Source organism: Carex rostrata, unplaced genomic scaffold, assembly GCF_964058835.1.
Source record: "Carex rostrata unplaced genomic scaffold, lpCarRost1.2 SCAFFOLD_42, whole genome shotgun sequence".
NCBI classification, from domain to species: domain Eukaryota; kingdom Viridiplantae; phylum Streptophyta; class Magnoliopsida; order Poales; family Cyperaceae; genus Carex; species Carex rostrata.
The window spans coordinates 119026-131354 of record NW_027601196.1 but is presented as its reverse complement, the minus strand read 5'-3'; the positions used below and the strand labels follow the sequence as shown (position 1 = coordinate 131354).

At 34.7% G+C, this 12329-nt stretch overlaps 1 protein-coding gene across 5 annotated transcripts; it reads right to left on the bottom strand.

Annotated features, from left to right (window-relative positions):
• Nucleotides 1–2525: 2525 nt before the first annotated feature.
• LOC144549934 (protein translocase subunit SecA, chloroplastic-like) lies at nucleotides 2526–10791 on the bottom strand. Of its 5 annotated transcripts, XM_078298504.1 has the most exons (15): nucleotides 10458–10790; nucleotides 9768–9857; nucleotides 9387–9491; nucleotides 8592–9031; nucleotides 8175–8238; nucleotides 7755–7821; nucleotides 7505–7627; nucleotides 7221–7316; nucleotides 7049–7117; nucleotides 6851–6977; nucleotides 6007–6258; nucleotides 5581–5648; nucleotides 4723–4870; nucleotides 4367–4480; nucleotides 2526–3586 (listed from the first exon to the last, which is right to left on the bottom strand). In XM_078298504.1, exons 9-13 carry the CDS (start codon nucleotides 7093–7095, stop codon nucleotides 4840–4842), a joined length of 525 nt encoding a protein of 174 aa, XP_078154630.1. In that variant the 5' UTR covers nucleotides 7096–7117; nucleotides 7221–7316; nucleotides 7505–7627; nucleotides 7755–7821; nucleotides 8175–8238; nucleotides 8592–9031; nucleotides 9387–9491; nucleotides 9768–9857; nucleotides 10458–10790; the 3' UTR covers nucleotides 2526–3586; nucleotides 4367–4480; nucleotides 4723–4839. The 5 variants fall into 5 exon arrangements, with proteins under 5 accessions (XP_078154630.1, XP_078154627.1, XP_078154629.1 ...); XM_078298501.1 differs by lacking the exon at nucleotides 4723–4870 and adding an exon at nucleotides 4894–5055 and having other exon boundaries at nucleotides 2526–4480; nucleotides 10458–10791; XM_078298503.1 differs by having other exon boundaries at nucleotides 2526–4480; nucleotides 4716–4870; nucleotides 10458–10791.
• Between the last annotated feature and the right edge of the window lie 1538 nt (nucleotides 10792–12329).

Genomic DNA, 12329 nt, shown 5'->3' with positions numbered 1-12329 from the left:
TAGTTTTCTGGTGTCTTCACAAATTTATATTATATTTTTTCGTTTTCTGATCACAAGTTGAAAAGTTGAATTAATTTGTATTAATTGGTGGATGACAGTTACATTTTGTTGTATTATTTTATTAAATAATACAACAAAATTAAAATAGACTGGTATGAAACCTTAGCTAGATTTTGTTGTGTTATTTTATTAAATAAGATTATATTGATAATTCCAAATTTTGTCAATTCAATATGATACCGAGAAATTTATGAGATATCCTATCATTTTAAATTAGGTGCAAATAATTTTACCATAGTCTGTGTACATTTTTTTTATTATAGTGTTAGTTTAGATTGTTATTTTTTTAATCATAAGGCACTTGTCATTGACCACGATTATTTGCATTTAATTAGTATATTTTATGGTCAATTCACGTTTAATTTATATAAGTAATAATGCCATTTTCTTTAGTGATTTTGTAAAAATAAAGATAAATGTTAATTGCCAATTATTTTTTTAAATTAAATTGTCAATAAAATTTAAGCATAGATAAAATAAAACAATATATAAAATGTTAATATATTTTTATAATATAATAAAACAATTATCTCTTTCATTATCTATACAAAAATTAAAGACGTGACAAAATAATTAAGGTATTTTGACAACCAAATTTTGTGAAAGGGTTTGAATTGATTTATTTTTTAATTGTAGTGTGGTGTCTTCAATTTATAACTATCGGGAATTTGAACTGTTCACAAAATGATGGTCGGTGCTTGTATTTTTTATATAAATTTTCCTTTGAAGTCACACAATTTGTTCAATATCTCAAAAATGTAAACTTCAATTTACAAGTAAATATTCATATAAAAACCAGGTTGAACGGTTTATAAGTACATATTCAAAGTGGACCAATGGACGCTATGCATAGTACCATAGCCTCAATATATTTTTACCTGTACGAAGCAATTCATGGAGTTTCTTTTTGTAATAAGTTTTTAAATTCTCATTGATATGTATGTTTTAATACTTACAGCATGTAAACCAAATTGTCATGTTAGGCTATAATGCTAATTTAATAACATTTCTTCTTCCACTGCCCTTTCTGTGTTTTTTAGTACTTGCACCAGTTTTATAATAAAAAGTAGTGATACGTATATAGAATGATTTGTGTGTATATATAGGGGAGTACATGATCAATTGTTTTATGGTATTCAACTGTACCAGTTCACAGGGAACCAAGTGTCTTGATTTTTGAAGGGCAGATTCGTTGTTAATAGAAATTTTACTTATTTATCACGATAAGCTTTAGGTTGGGTCCCTAGTTGTAAAAATATCTCAGTATCCTCTGAATGCACTTGCAAAAATTGGAAAAAATTGGAAAATTTGGGCCTCATTTGCAAGTGAAATAACTATATTCTGGGTGTTGTGGTGAATAAATTTGTTTATTGAATAATTAGATGTTCTCAAAGATGAGGCTGACCCGAGTCAAGTGCATATATATAAGTGTTAGACTTAGCAAATCAGATATAATTTCTATGAGCTTATTCTTCATTTCATGAATTTATATATATGTTCGTATATCTGGTTAAATTTTCAAGTCCGTCATGGTTGGCAATTAAGTATTATTGTAGCCTGTTCCTTGGATACAAACCAAAACAACCAACTTTGAGAAAGATGAGAAAATATTGTATTGTACCCTAAAAGGGTGTGGGCTGAGAGTGTGACCGCGATAAAGGACATATCAATCACGAATCACAGAAAACGACGTACAACGATGGAGTATGCATGATAGCTTATCAATTATCATGTGCCCAATATTGAACCCAATAACCAACAATAACCCCAAAATTTTAAAAATTTAGCGCAAGGAAATGACAAATTAACAATTTATCATGCTAATCCCCAAACCCCTTAAAAACACTTAAAATTCATAAAGGTAAACCCTAAACCTTAAAACGCCTAAACCATAAACGCTTAGAAACACTTTAAATCCCTGAAAATAAACCCTTAATCCAAAACCAAGCCAAAAACCCTGATAAAACTATACCAAAAATCACACACACACACACACACACACACACACATATATAACCAAAACCCTAAAAAATTATATACCTTAAAGCCCTAATAAAAACTAAACCAAAAATCATAAAAACCATAAAAATATATATAGAAAGAGCCAAAACCCTAAAAAAATATATAATACCCTAAACCTTTAAAACCCCTAAAAAACACTAAAAAAACTATAAAAAAAATAAAACCTTTAGAAGTCAAAAACCCTGAACCCTAAGCCATCCTAAAATACACTATTCCTTAATAGTGCATTGAAAAAAAACAGACCCGGACCAAACAGTACCGGATCAAGAGACAGGTCTAGAAAGGATTTGGGTCGATTTATTTCACTAGACCTGCCCAAACCCGAGCCGGACTCACCCGTGGAACCATATAAACCAGGACTGAACCGTGAAGAACCGGATCCGAACTGGACTAAACCCGCACTTATCCCCGAAACCCGGACCCAAACCCGCCCAGACCCGCCCGGACCCGGACCCGCATCAGGAATTTACAAGTCAGGTACTTCACATGACAAGCTGCTATTTCATTTTAAGAAGAAAAAAAATTGAGAAATTAAACACAAACTAGCTCCGAAGAACTCTGAATTTGCAGCCATCTGACAAAACCCAATGATGTTAGTTTGTTCATTAAAATTAAGATATAAGAAAAGATAATTAAAATTTTGACCTGGAAACCTGAGAAATCGAGGTTTTAGATCAGCTAGCATGGAAGCCAGATCTATCCTAAAACCATGTCTCTAAAATATGACAACAAAATAGTTTAGGAAAAGTAATGTGTACCTTACAGTAATCAAATACAACGCACAACATTGTGAAACAATGAATTTCTTATAGACCCTTTAAAGAATAAAAATTTCACATATATCCCTCCCATTCATTGTTTTTCAATTTTCACAGAACTGAGGAAGAAAAAAATATTCTGGCACCGAGGAACTATTAATGATTTCTAGGATATAATGTAAACAACAATAAGAGTATGCATGGTAAATTCTTGCTTTAAAGAGTACATTACACTGACATTACTGAAGTTCTGTTATGTGTTATCATAGAACAGCTTACCATGAAGGTATCTGATGGCATGATTCATAGAGGGTGTATCTGTGTCTACACCAATCATCCTGATTCACCACCCTTACAATCAATTATGAAGACTCGGATAATAATGGAAAGAGCCAAAAGAGGATGGAACAAATACCAGCACTAACATACACGCCTATGGTACCAAGTGGTTCCAGTAGAATAGGTTAATATTACTGAGAAATACTTGCCTAAATCGTTTCAATATACTACAGTGGCTTTAAGGTAGTGAATATAGACACCAATACTCAATTTTCTCTTACTATTAAACTTTTTTTCACTCTTCTCACATAAACCCCACCTGTCATTTATTTGATTCCGACCAATCTATTGTGAGAGCTGGAAGAATTTTTCTTTTTGCAAAAGCAGACGTAGCACATTCCCCACCGGCAGCCGTATCAATTCGAAGCTTCAATTCTACCTGCTTACTAATAGCCATTGTGCGTCCCCTCATAACAATAAATTCCAAGAAAAATGATTAGATTAAGTAGGTAAAATTATAATCAAATGCAATGTGTAATGCTTATTATCTAAAAAGAACAAGTCACAAAAACAACCAAAGTAACTGAAAGCTTATCCCAAACAACAAAGACCCCTATGGTAATACTTACTATGCATAGCGCGGATTGGTTTGTACTATGAATCAATATTTTCATTTTCAAAGTTCAAATAGTCAATCTAAACCGTTCATCATGATCTCCTAAACGAGAAGAGAAATGTTGAATGAAATGAATTCTTTCTATTATGATTCAACAGATTACAATTGGCTGTTTATATAGGCTACAACTCACTGGTTTTATTGTAATTACATTCATCTCATTGATCTAACTACTTGCAGTTACATGACCAAATCTAGTCCAACTAATCTAACTGCTCTAACTGCCTTCATGCCTCTATTATCTCCATATGAATTTGTACTTGTAGACTAAATTTTACATTTTCTAGAATTTTTTTAAAAAGGTAGAAAATTACTACTTGTGAATGGTCTAGAATATTTAGCTGAAGTGATTTCTACCTATCTGAAAAAATAGTAAAAAAAACTGTTAAAAATTAAAAAACAATTCATATGGAGATATGTTGAAAGGTTTAGATCAACTATTTGAACTTTAAAAATAAAAATACTGATCCATAGTATAGACCAATCCTCCGCGCTATGTATGGTACCATAAACTCACTAAACAACAAAAATAATAAAAGATAAATAAGAATAAAGGAAAAAGACAATGCACCTCAGCTCTAATAATAGCACTCTTCATGTCCAGCTCAGCCTTTTCAAAAATGAACTTGGCACGCTCCGCCTCCTGAGCAGCTACCTGCTTGGCTTCAATGGCATGAGTAAACTCCTTGCCATATGAAATAAATGATAAAGTTAATTTTCATGTCAATTGCATGAGCTATTCTATTGTATGCACTACTTTATCTGTTAGCATATATTTTCAATTTTGGAATGAAAACAGAAAGATTTCAAATAGAAATCATTAGGATCTTTACGATTACTTTCATGAAGAAAAATGATAGTAATTTAAGCTGTTCAATAATGCTTAAGACTGATGGGAAACATGAGCGGTAAAATAGGACCTCTTACACAGATGCTATATTATATGATTTTATAATGCGGTTTACTCCAATTTCAGAGGTTGTAAATGTTCTTTCCACAATTTATCAATATTGCTCAAGATAAGGAATCTCTCAGCCTCTCTCATCAAACCAGGTGCCTGTTTCTCAATGAGCTCCTGAAAATAAAAATTATAAATACCTTTTCAGAATGGCAAGGAAAAAGTATTTCCAAAAAAAACCTTGAACTGTTGTAAGGTATGCTTAACACCACCTGAGACAAAGGTACTGTTGTAATTCCTCGTATGTTGAGCACTTAAATGCGATCAACTCAGGCATCAAGTCATTTAATAGATAGCAATACCTTAATACAATAATGTTTAATTCATCTCAAGACAGTCCACGATAATAAACTGAATAAATATTATAGAAAAGACTTGCTATTAAAATTATGGAATAGGTAAGGTTTTCAATTTTCTTTTACAGCAATACTAAGAACAGGATTTACTAGAATTCAGGTCCTTTTAGAACTTCAAACAGAACCATTGCTAAATGTCCGGGGTTGATTTAAGTCTCACCTTCATCCGAAACTGACATATCAAATTAAATAAGCTAGCATATATGTTATAGAGGAAAGAGTCTGAAAGATTGCAATACCATTCGACTCTTTTTCGATCTTCTGTGGATGCTAACTAAAGACACAAATCAATCCCAAATGTTAGCAATGATTCCTTTCAGGTTTCAACAGTGACCCTAAAGTTAGCAGTGACCCAATTCTGCTACCTTCTGTAAACAAATTGAAATCCTTGCCAGTTCTCTAATTTTTATATTTAGACTTATACCCAAATAAGAAAGAAAAAATCTAATTTGTCAGTGTAATAAAACTTACTGTTGAAGTTTTGCAATCAGCTTCTCTAGATCCCAGTTTTCTCTAGGTGTATCAATACCAATATTTACCTAGCTTGCAAAAAATAAAAAATTAACTTTTTAGGCAAGAAATATATGTGCCGAAAAACACACAAGGGAAAAAAAAGTAAAGAAAAAAACATACAATCCTCATTACAAAACCATAATAATCCCAGATGTTCGTTTGTTTTATATTCTTAAATAAAGAAATCTTAAAATAAATAAAGTAAACAAATCCCTGACTTTAGAAAGACATTTAGTTTCCTTCTCTTTCAATTATTTGCACAAAAGAAAGTCTGCTTGATTACGTAGTTTTGAGACAATCTTTATGTTTTCTAAGAGTATCCTAGCATGCTTCCTACAATTTTATATTTTATACATCATTCATGACATTTTACGTATTAATTACCTCTAGAATGTCATCCATGGTAAGCTCTACATATTCAACAATAAGAGATTGGAGGCTGTCAGAGACAAGAGCCCGCCTCCGCTCAGCATAAACACGGTCTCTCTGGCTGTTCAAAACCTCATCAAATTCAAACAGCTGCTTTCTGATGTCAAAGAAGCAATTCTCGACTTTTCTCTGGGCCTCATCCAGGGCTTTTGTCAGCATCTGTGATTCTATTGGCAGATCTTCTACTCTAAAAGCACGCATTAGACCCTACGTAGTTAATAAAATTAAATATTGTGTACCATTCTCTTCTCCCTGTGTGTGTTTCGTGTGTGTGACTTGTTCTACGACTCATTATTACTTTCCATGATGATTGGCAGATCATATACAACTGACCATATCTATGGTGCTACCTAGGTAGTACTGATATGCTGAAGTAGGGGTGGCGACCAGTCTGGTCAGGTTGGTAATATTATAATAAAATCAGGCCAGGTCAAACCCAACCCATCACAAGGTAAAAAGAACTGCAGCACAAGCTCAACCTAAAGGGACAGGTCAGACTCAATTAATTATTGGGACAGGTCTGCTTAGTTTTCAACAGGTCTACATTGTCAATTTAGCAAGCATCTGATACTCGTTAGAGATTTCTTTTTCTCATTTATTTATGGATAAATTGGGAAGAAGTTACAATTAAGCATTGATGAGTCAGGATGGACCCCACCCGATACACCAGAAGATTAATAAGATTCCAACCCAATCAACTAACCTAATCGGACAGTAACCATAGAGGTGAATTTATTGAAGCTTAATTTAGATCGATTGCACACATGTAAAAAAATACATAGAAGAGAGGGAAACAAACCTGAATGCGGTCTCCACCGAAGATACGGAAGATGTTATCCTCAAGGCTAAGGAAAAAACAAGAGCTTCCAGGGTCTCCTCGCCTACCTCTTCTACCTCGAAGCTTAGCACAACAACCAAAAAGCAAACTATTAATGGAATATTTCTGTAAATTAGTTTTTAATTGAATATATCTGCCTCAGATTCTCTAAATTACTACCTGATTATCAATTCGGCGTGACTCATGCCGCTCTGTTCCAACCACATGGAGACCACCTGCTTCAATTACCTTGCAAAAACAAAAATAAAAATAAAAAAGAAGCAATTTAAATTAACTTTTACTCTAAATGAAAACATATTAACTTTAGAAGGAGATCAGATGGAACGGTTACCTTCTTTTTCTCCTCTTCAGTGTATACTTTGTATTCTTCCACAATTTTTGTAAAGGCATCCCTCAGCTTTGCAATCACCTCATCTCATGTGGGCCCCTTACATATGAAATAGACTCATCAAACCTACTCCTCTTACTTCCAATATTTCTTCTTAGTATTTCCGTGCTTTGTAAGGTATGTGTGACGAGTCCTGTGTTTTGTAGGGGATTGTACAATTGTTTTGCATATTTACTTTTGCGATATCCAGGCACAGAGAAATGATCGTAACAGAGTGTGATATATACCTTTTCACAAGAGTACTCAGTCAAAGATGCCTTACCCCATGATTTTACTGCTTTTTCTACTGCATCTTTGGCTATCAACAAAGTATCTTTAGATAGATCACATGGGAACAAGCTTTCATTCACCTAAAAAAAATGGCATGTGGAGTATGTAGCGTACGAACTTTGGTCTTTACAAAGAGTTCTTATTATGAAAAGGTTGGTCTTTACAAAGAGTTCTTATTATGAAAAGGTTGATCTAAGGTACTCATACCTTCCAAGACTTTTTTTCCAAAAGTTCCTTCGGGGACGCATCCGCTCTATCAAAAGGTTTCACCACTCTGTATCAAATTTGTTTGAAATTCAGTTTTGTGCTAATATAAATTTGGGAGGAAATATGCAAAAGCAAACTTCCTAAACGTCGTCAGATTTCAGCTCTTAATTCAAGGTTACCAATATAAAGACAACAATGGCAAAAGTAATAGGAATTTGAAGTTACTAAAATGGTGCATTTCAAAATTACAAGATAAGTCGTCCAATTTTGTACGGTCTATGAACTAATTTCTCATATTGAAGATCCAATTTAACAGTCACAGACTATTTTTTACCTCTTTGCAAATAATGGTAAGACTTATAATTTCTTCAAATGTAAGGATGCTTTTGTAAATAGTTTTAACTAAAAAGAAGACTGCACCTAGGCATCAAAATCTCTCGAAGCTTTAGCCTCGCCATGATCAAGCTTCCCGGCACCTAAGAAACTGATGAAAGAAAGAAGAAGAATCAAAAGTTGTCTTGTTAATAGAGAAATAAGACAACAAGACTTTGTGTATTGGGTCAAGATCCAGTACAGATGCTTTATTATATAATTTTATAATGCGGTTTACTCCAATTTCACTTGGTTAATCATTCACTTAATCTTGCTATCTTTTGACTATTTTCAATCCGTGAAAAACATTTCAGCGTCTATTTATTGTCCTGAACAGCTCACATTAATTTCTAAAAAAAAATGGACATGCCTACTCCTAACAAGCAGGGAAATCAGACAAACTAACTAGTGTCAAGCAAATTTCTTATTATTTTTCAACTTGCATTTACTAATAAAGAAACGTACCCAGTGAGCACATTTGGAAGCCTGACTTTCATCCGGTTCCTTATCTGCTTCCCCAACACATCCACCAATGCCACTCTCCCTAGCTTGCTTGGTTGGGCCCCGCTCAAAATTGATTTCAGACTCTCGCTCTCGGCCCGCCAGGCAGTTTCTAGAGAATTTTCAGCCCCAGCTGAGCCGCCTGATTGTGCTGAGGCGAGCCAAACAGACTGCCCAATGAGCGCAACCCAAGGAATGTCAGTTGTGTTGTGCGGGCCCTGGCCCGCAAGCAAGGCCTGCACTGCAGCAAGAGACTTCGGCTCTCCTGTCACTTGGTCGATCTTTTGACTATTTTCAAGCCCTGGCAGTACGTATCAAGCATGTGAGTGCATCCAATTTTCTGAAGATACCTCGCTAGACCTTTATACATGTCCCAGTTTGGTTGATTTATCCCTGACAAAGCGCTGTAAAAGAACAAAAAGAAACATAGATCAAGTACTCAATTAAAGACCAACCTTGTTAGTTTGTACAATACCATAGATGTTATCTGGTTCATTGATTTGCTTGTACGCTGCAACTAATACATCTATGTGAGGAGGCAACTAGCAAAATATGTAAACAGAGTTAGGAAAACATACAAGAGTAAACATACTAGCTAGCCCCTTGAAGAAAAAGATACCGGTAAAGCCTGGTACAATTACCAACTGCTATGTAACAACTTATTATCTAGCTTTTTGATGCACAATTAACACAGCCTACTGTTTTGAGTTTTCCACATCTAAAAAAAAATATAAAATAAAATAGGGCCAAAATAATAACCAGCTCTTCATGAGAAAAATCGGGTGAGCCGAGGGATAGGGTAGTGAAATGCTCTTCACACCATAGCTCAGCATATGGTACTGCTGTGAAGTATGATCCACACCTCTAGAGAAAATGTGAGAACCAACAAACAATTTTAAGTAAAGAACAAAAAAGAAAATTAAGAAACAATGACACTGATTTTTTTGCTTTTAAAAACGAGAATGTGGTTCACTCGCCATTGCTTCTTTGGCGACCTCTAGGTAGCAATCGAAAGCCAATACACCTTTGACAATAATATATTGGTTCAGCGCAAAAGCAATACTAAATGTTTATGTATATCAAAGAAAAGTATAAAATAAGCAATTTTCTTGAAAGAAAGAAGAAAAAAAAGAACTTCACCTTTTACCAAGAGGATGTAAATTGTTCAAGTTTAGGTGACTTGTCTTTTGATCTCACTGATGCTCTCTGCGGCCTCAAGGAAGAGGAGGCCTACAAAAGCTATCTGATTAGACATCACGTAATTTCATTATTGATATCAGATTTCGCCTGTTAAGGGAGAAATAGAAAACCATGCACAAGTATTCCACATGAAGCACAAAATCAAAGATGCTACCAAAAATTCATTACATAATTTATATAATTAGATACTCCAAATGATAAAATGCCCTTTCAGCCAAGGCAAAATAGAAAACTATACTACCGATTTGGTCCCTACCATTCTCTCCTTTATTTTGTTTAATGTCTTGGTGTAATAATTGAGGCTAAAGCATGGCAAAATAGCCCGAAAAGAAACACAAATCAGGTACCTAGCATACATCTAAGGTTTCGCTTAGGTGTAGATGGGACTGATCTAGCCTTTACAGCAATATAAAAGGACCTAACTTTGTTCAATGCTTCCAAAAAGAGCATAAACCAGCAACCTAAGAATAAACCAGTAACTGTGCACGCAGGCACCAAAAGAGCATAAACCAGCAACCTAAGAATGTAAATATCCAATTTTTCCCAGAACAGGTCACAAAACCCTAGAAAAAATGACATCAGTGATAAATTCAGAGATAATAGGAGAACATTACAGAGCTATTGCCATACCTGACACCTCTTTTGGCGAATAGAAGAGAGGAGTTTCTCGGAACGAAGAGAGAAGAGAGCTCTTTGCTTGCTTGGGAGAGGGACAGCAGCACGACTCTTTTGCTTGCCATGGCAGATCGGGTTTAGGTCTAGGGTTTACGTCGGCGCGTCGCCAGAGAAGGTGGTCGCTCACTCTCTCTCTCATCTCCGATCGCTCTTGCGCGCTCTCTCTCTCTCTCTTCTCCGATCGCGGTTTAGGGTTTAAGCTGGAATGAAGCTGAGAGAGAGAGCGGAGCCGTTGCAATGGAACGGAAAGGAGCAGAGAGAGAGAGAGAGAGCGGAGCAGACAATCGGCATTCCATCAACTGACTTAGTGCGCTGGATGAAGTAAAAGATACTCTGTTAATATCTTTACCATTCAATTCCCGTTTGCTCCGACATCAAATGCTATGGACTTTTCTCATTTTGACCGTTGTTCCATCAAACGGTTCATATTTCATTCCGATCAATTAATTTCTCCGTTATATTTAACGCAACGTTTTGTCAGGGTTTAGGGTTTAGGGTAAATAAAGTTGGTACAACAACGTTTTCACAAAACAGCCGTTTTTTTTAGTTGTCACCCGAATAAATCAGAATTAATTAAATATCATCCGTTAATTCGGAATTAAGATTCCGCCATGAACTCTAATTCAATCCGCGCACGGATTTCAAAGCCGAACTCTAACCCAATATGCAGACCGATCCGCACTCTCCCTGGATACGTGGACTGATCTGCACGCGTAATGGGTCCGCACGCTGACCCGCTCGCACCCTGGGTTAGAGTTCGTGGTTGATTTGCAATATAAGTCGCGCGGTGTATGATTGTTACCATCCCAGCTGGTCTCCTCTCCCCCAGCGCAAAACAAAGCCGAAAAAACAGGTTTTTTTTTTATTTAATTTTTTTAGTTAAAGTTTTTAATTTAATTGTTTTATTTAGTAGTTTAGTTGGGTTTAGGGTTTAGGGTACCAAAATAGTAGTATATTGTAATATTTGTGTATTTAGATCAATTTAGAATAGAATTGTATTTAGAATTTAGAATTGTATTTATGATTTAGAATTTAGAAATGTACAAATTTAGAATTGTCCAACTTAGACCATTTATTTTATTTAGACCAATTTAGAAATGAATTAATTTATAATTAATAATTTAGATTAATTTAGAACTTAGACCAATTATTGTATTTAGACCAATTTAGAAATGCACCAATTTAAAAAGGCACCAATTTAGAATTTAGAATTTAAACCAATTTAGAAATGCACCAATTTAGATTAAATAATTAGACTAGTGTCCAAAAATTGTAATATATCAAAATTGAGTAGAAATGCACCAAATCAGAAATTTATTTTTTTGAATTACCGTAGATTGTATAATTTTTTGAAAAATTGACAAAATTGATGTTAGTATGGCGTCAACCAGCGCTAGCAATGAAAACCGTACGCAAGATGATTTACAGTTGGATTTATCACTGGCTCGTATCATATTTCCAAATACGATGAAAGAGAGTATCAGCCCTCTTTGCTGGTATAAATTCAACGAGCACAAGATCATAAACTCATATGTAAGTTTACGTTTTGGGCAAATAATTTAAATTTTCATTTTGATAAAATAGGTAAGTTATATGTTTGTTTGTTATGAAATTGAATGCAGACTCATACCTTGACGACGACGCGGAACAATCAGATGAATATCCTCTACGATAATTGATACGCTCCCGCATTAAAGAGTTTGGGTCTGTGGCATGTCTCACAGTTGACACCCATTGTTGCAGATATCGCGCTTCTATCTGCGTTGGTCGAAAGGTGGCGGCCGAAGACACACATATTCCACATGCCTATTGGAGAGATTACGGTGT

Bases quoted from the DNA above. Each gene is read 5' to 3' on its own strand.
- LOC144549934 (XM_078298501.1), bottom strand. From the start codon at position 7,095: ATGTGGTTGGAACAGAGCGGCATGAGTCACGCCGAATTGATAATCAG. The intron at 6,978-7,048 runs GTAGTAATTTAG...TTCCATTAATAG, and splicing joins CACGCCGAATTGATAATCAG to TTTGCTTTTTGGTTGTTGTG. The intron at 5,649-6,006 runs GTAATTAATACG...TTTGCAAGCTAG, and splicing joins CCATGGATGACATTCTAGAG to GTAAATATTGGTATTGATAC.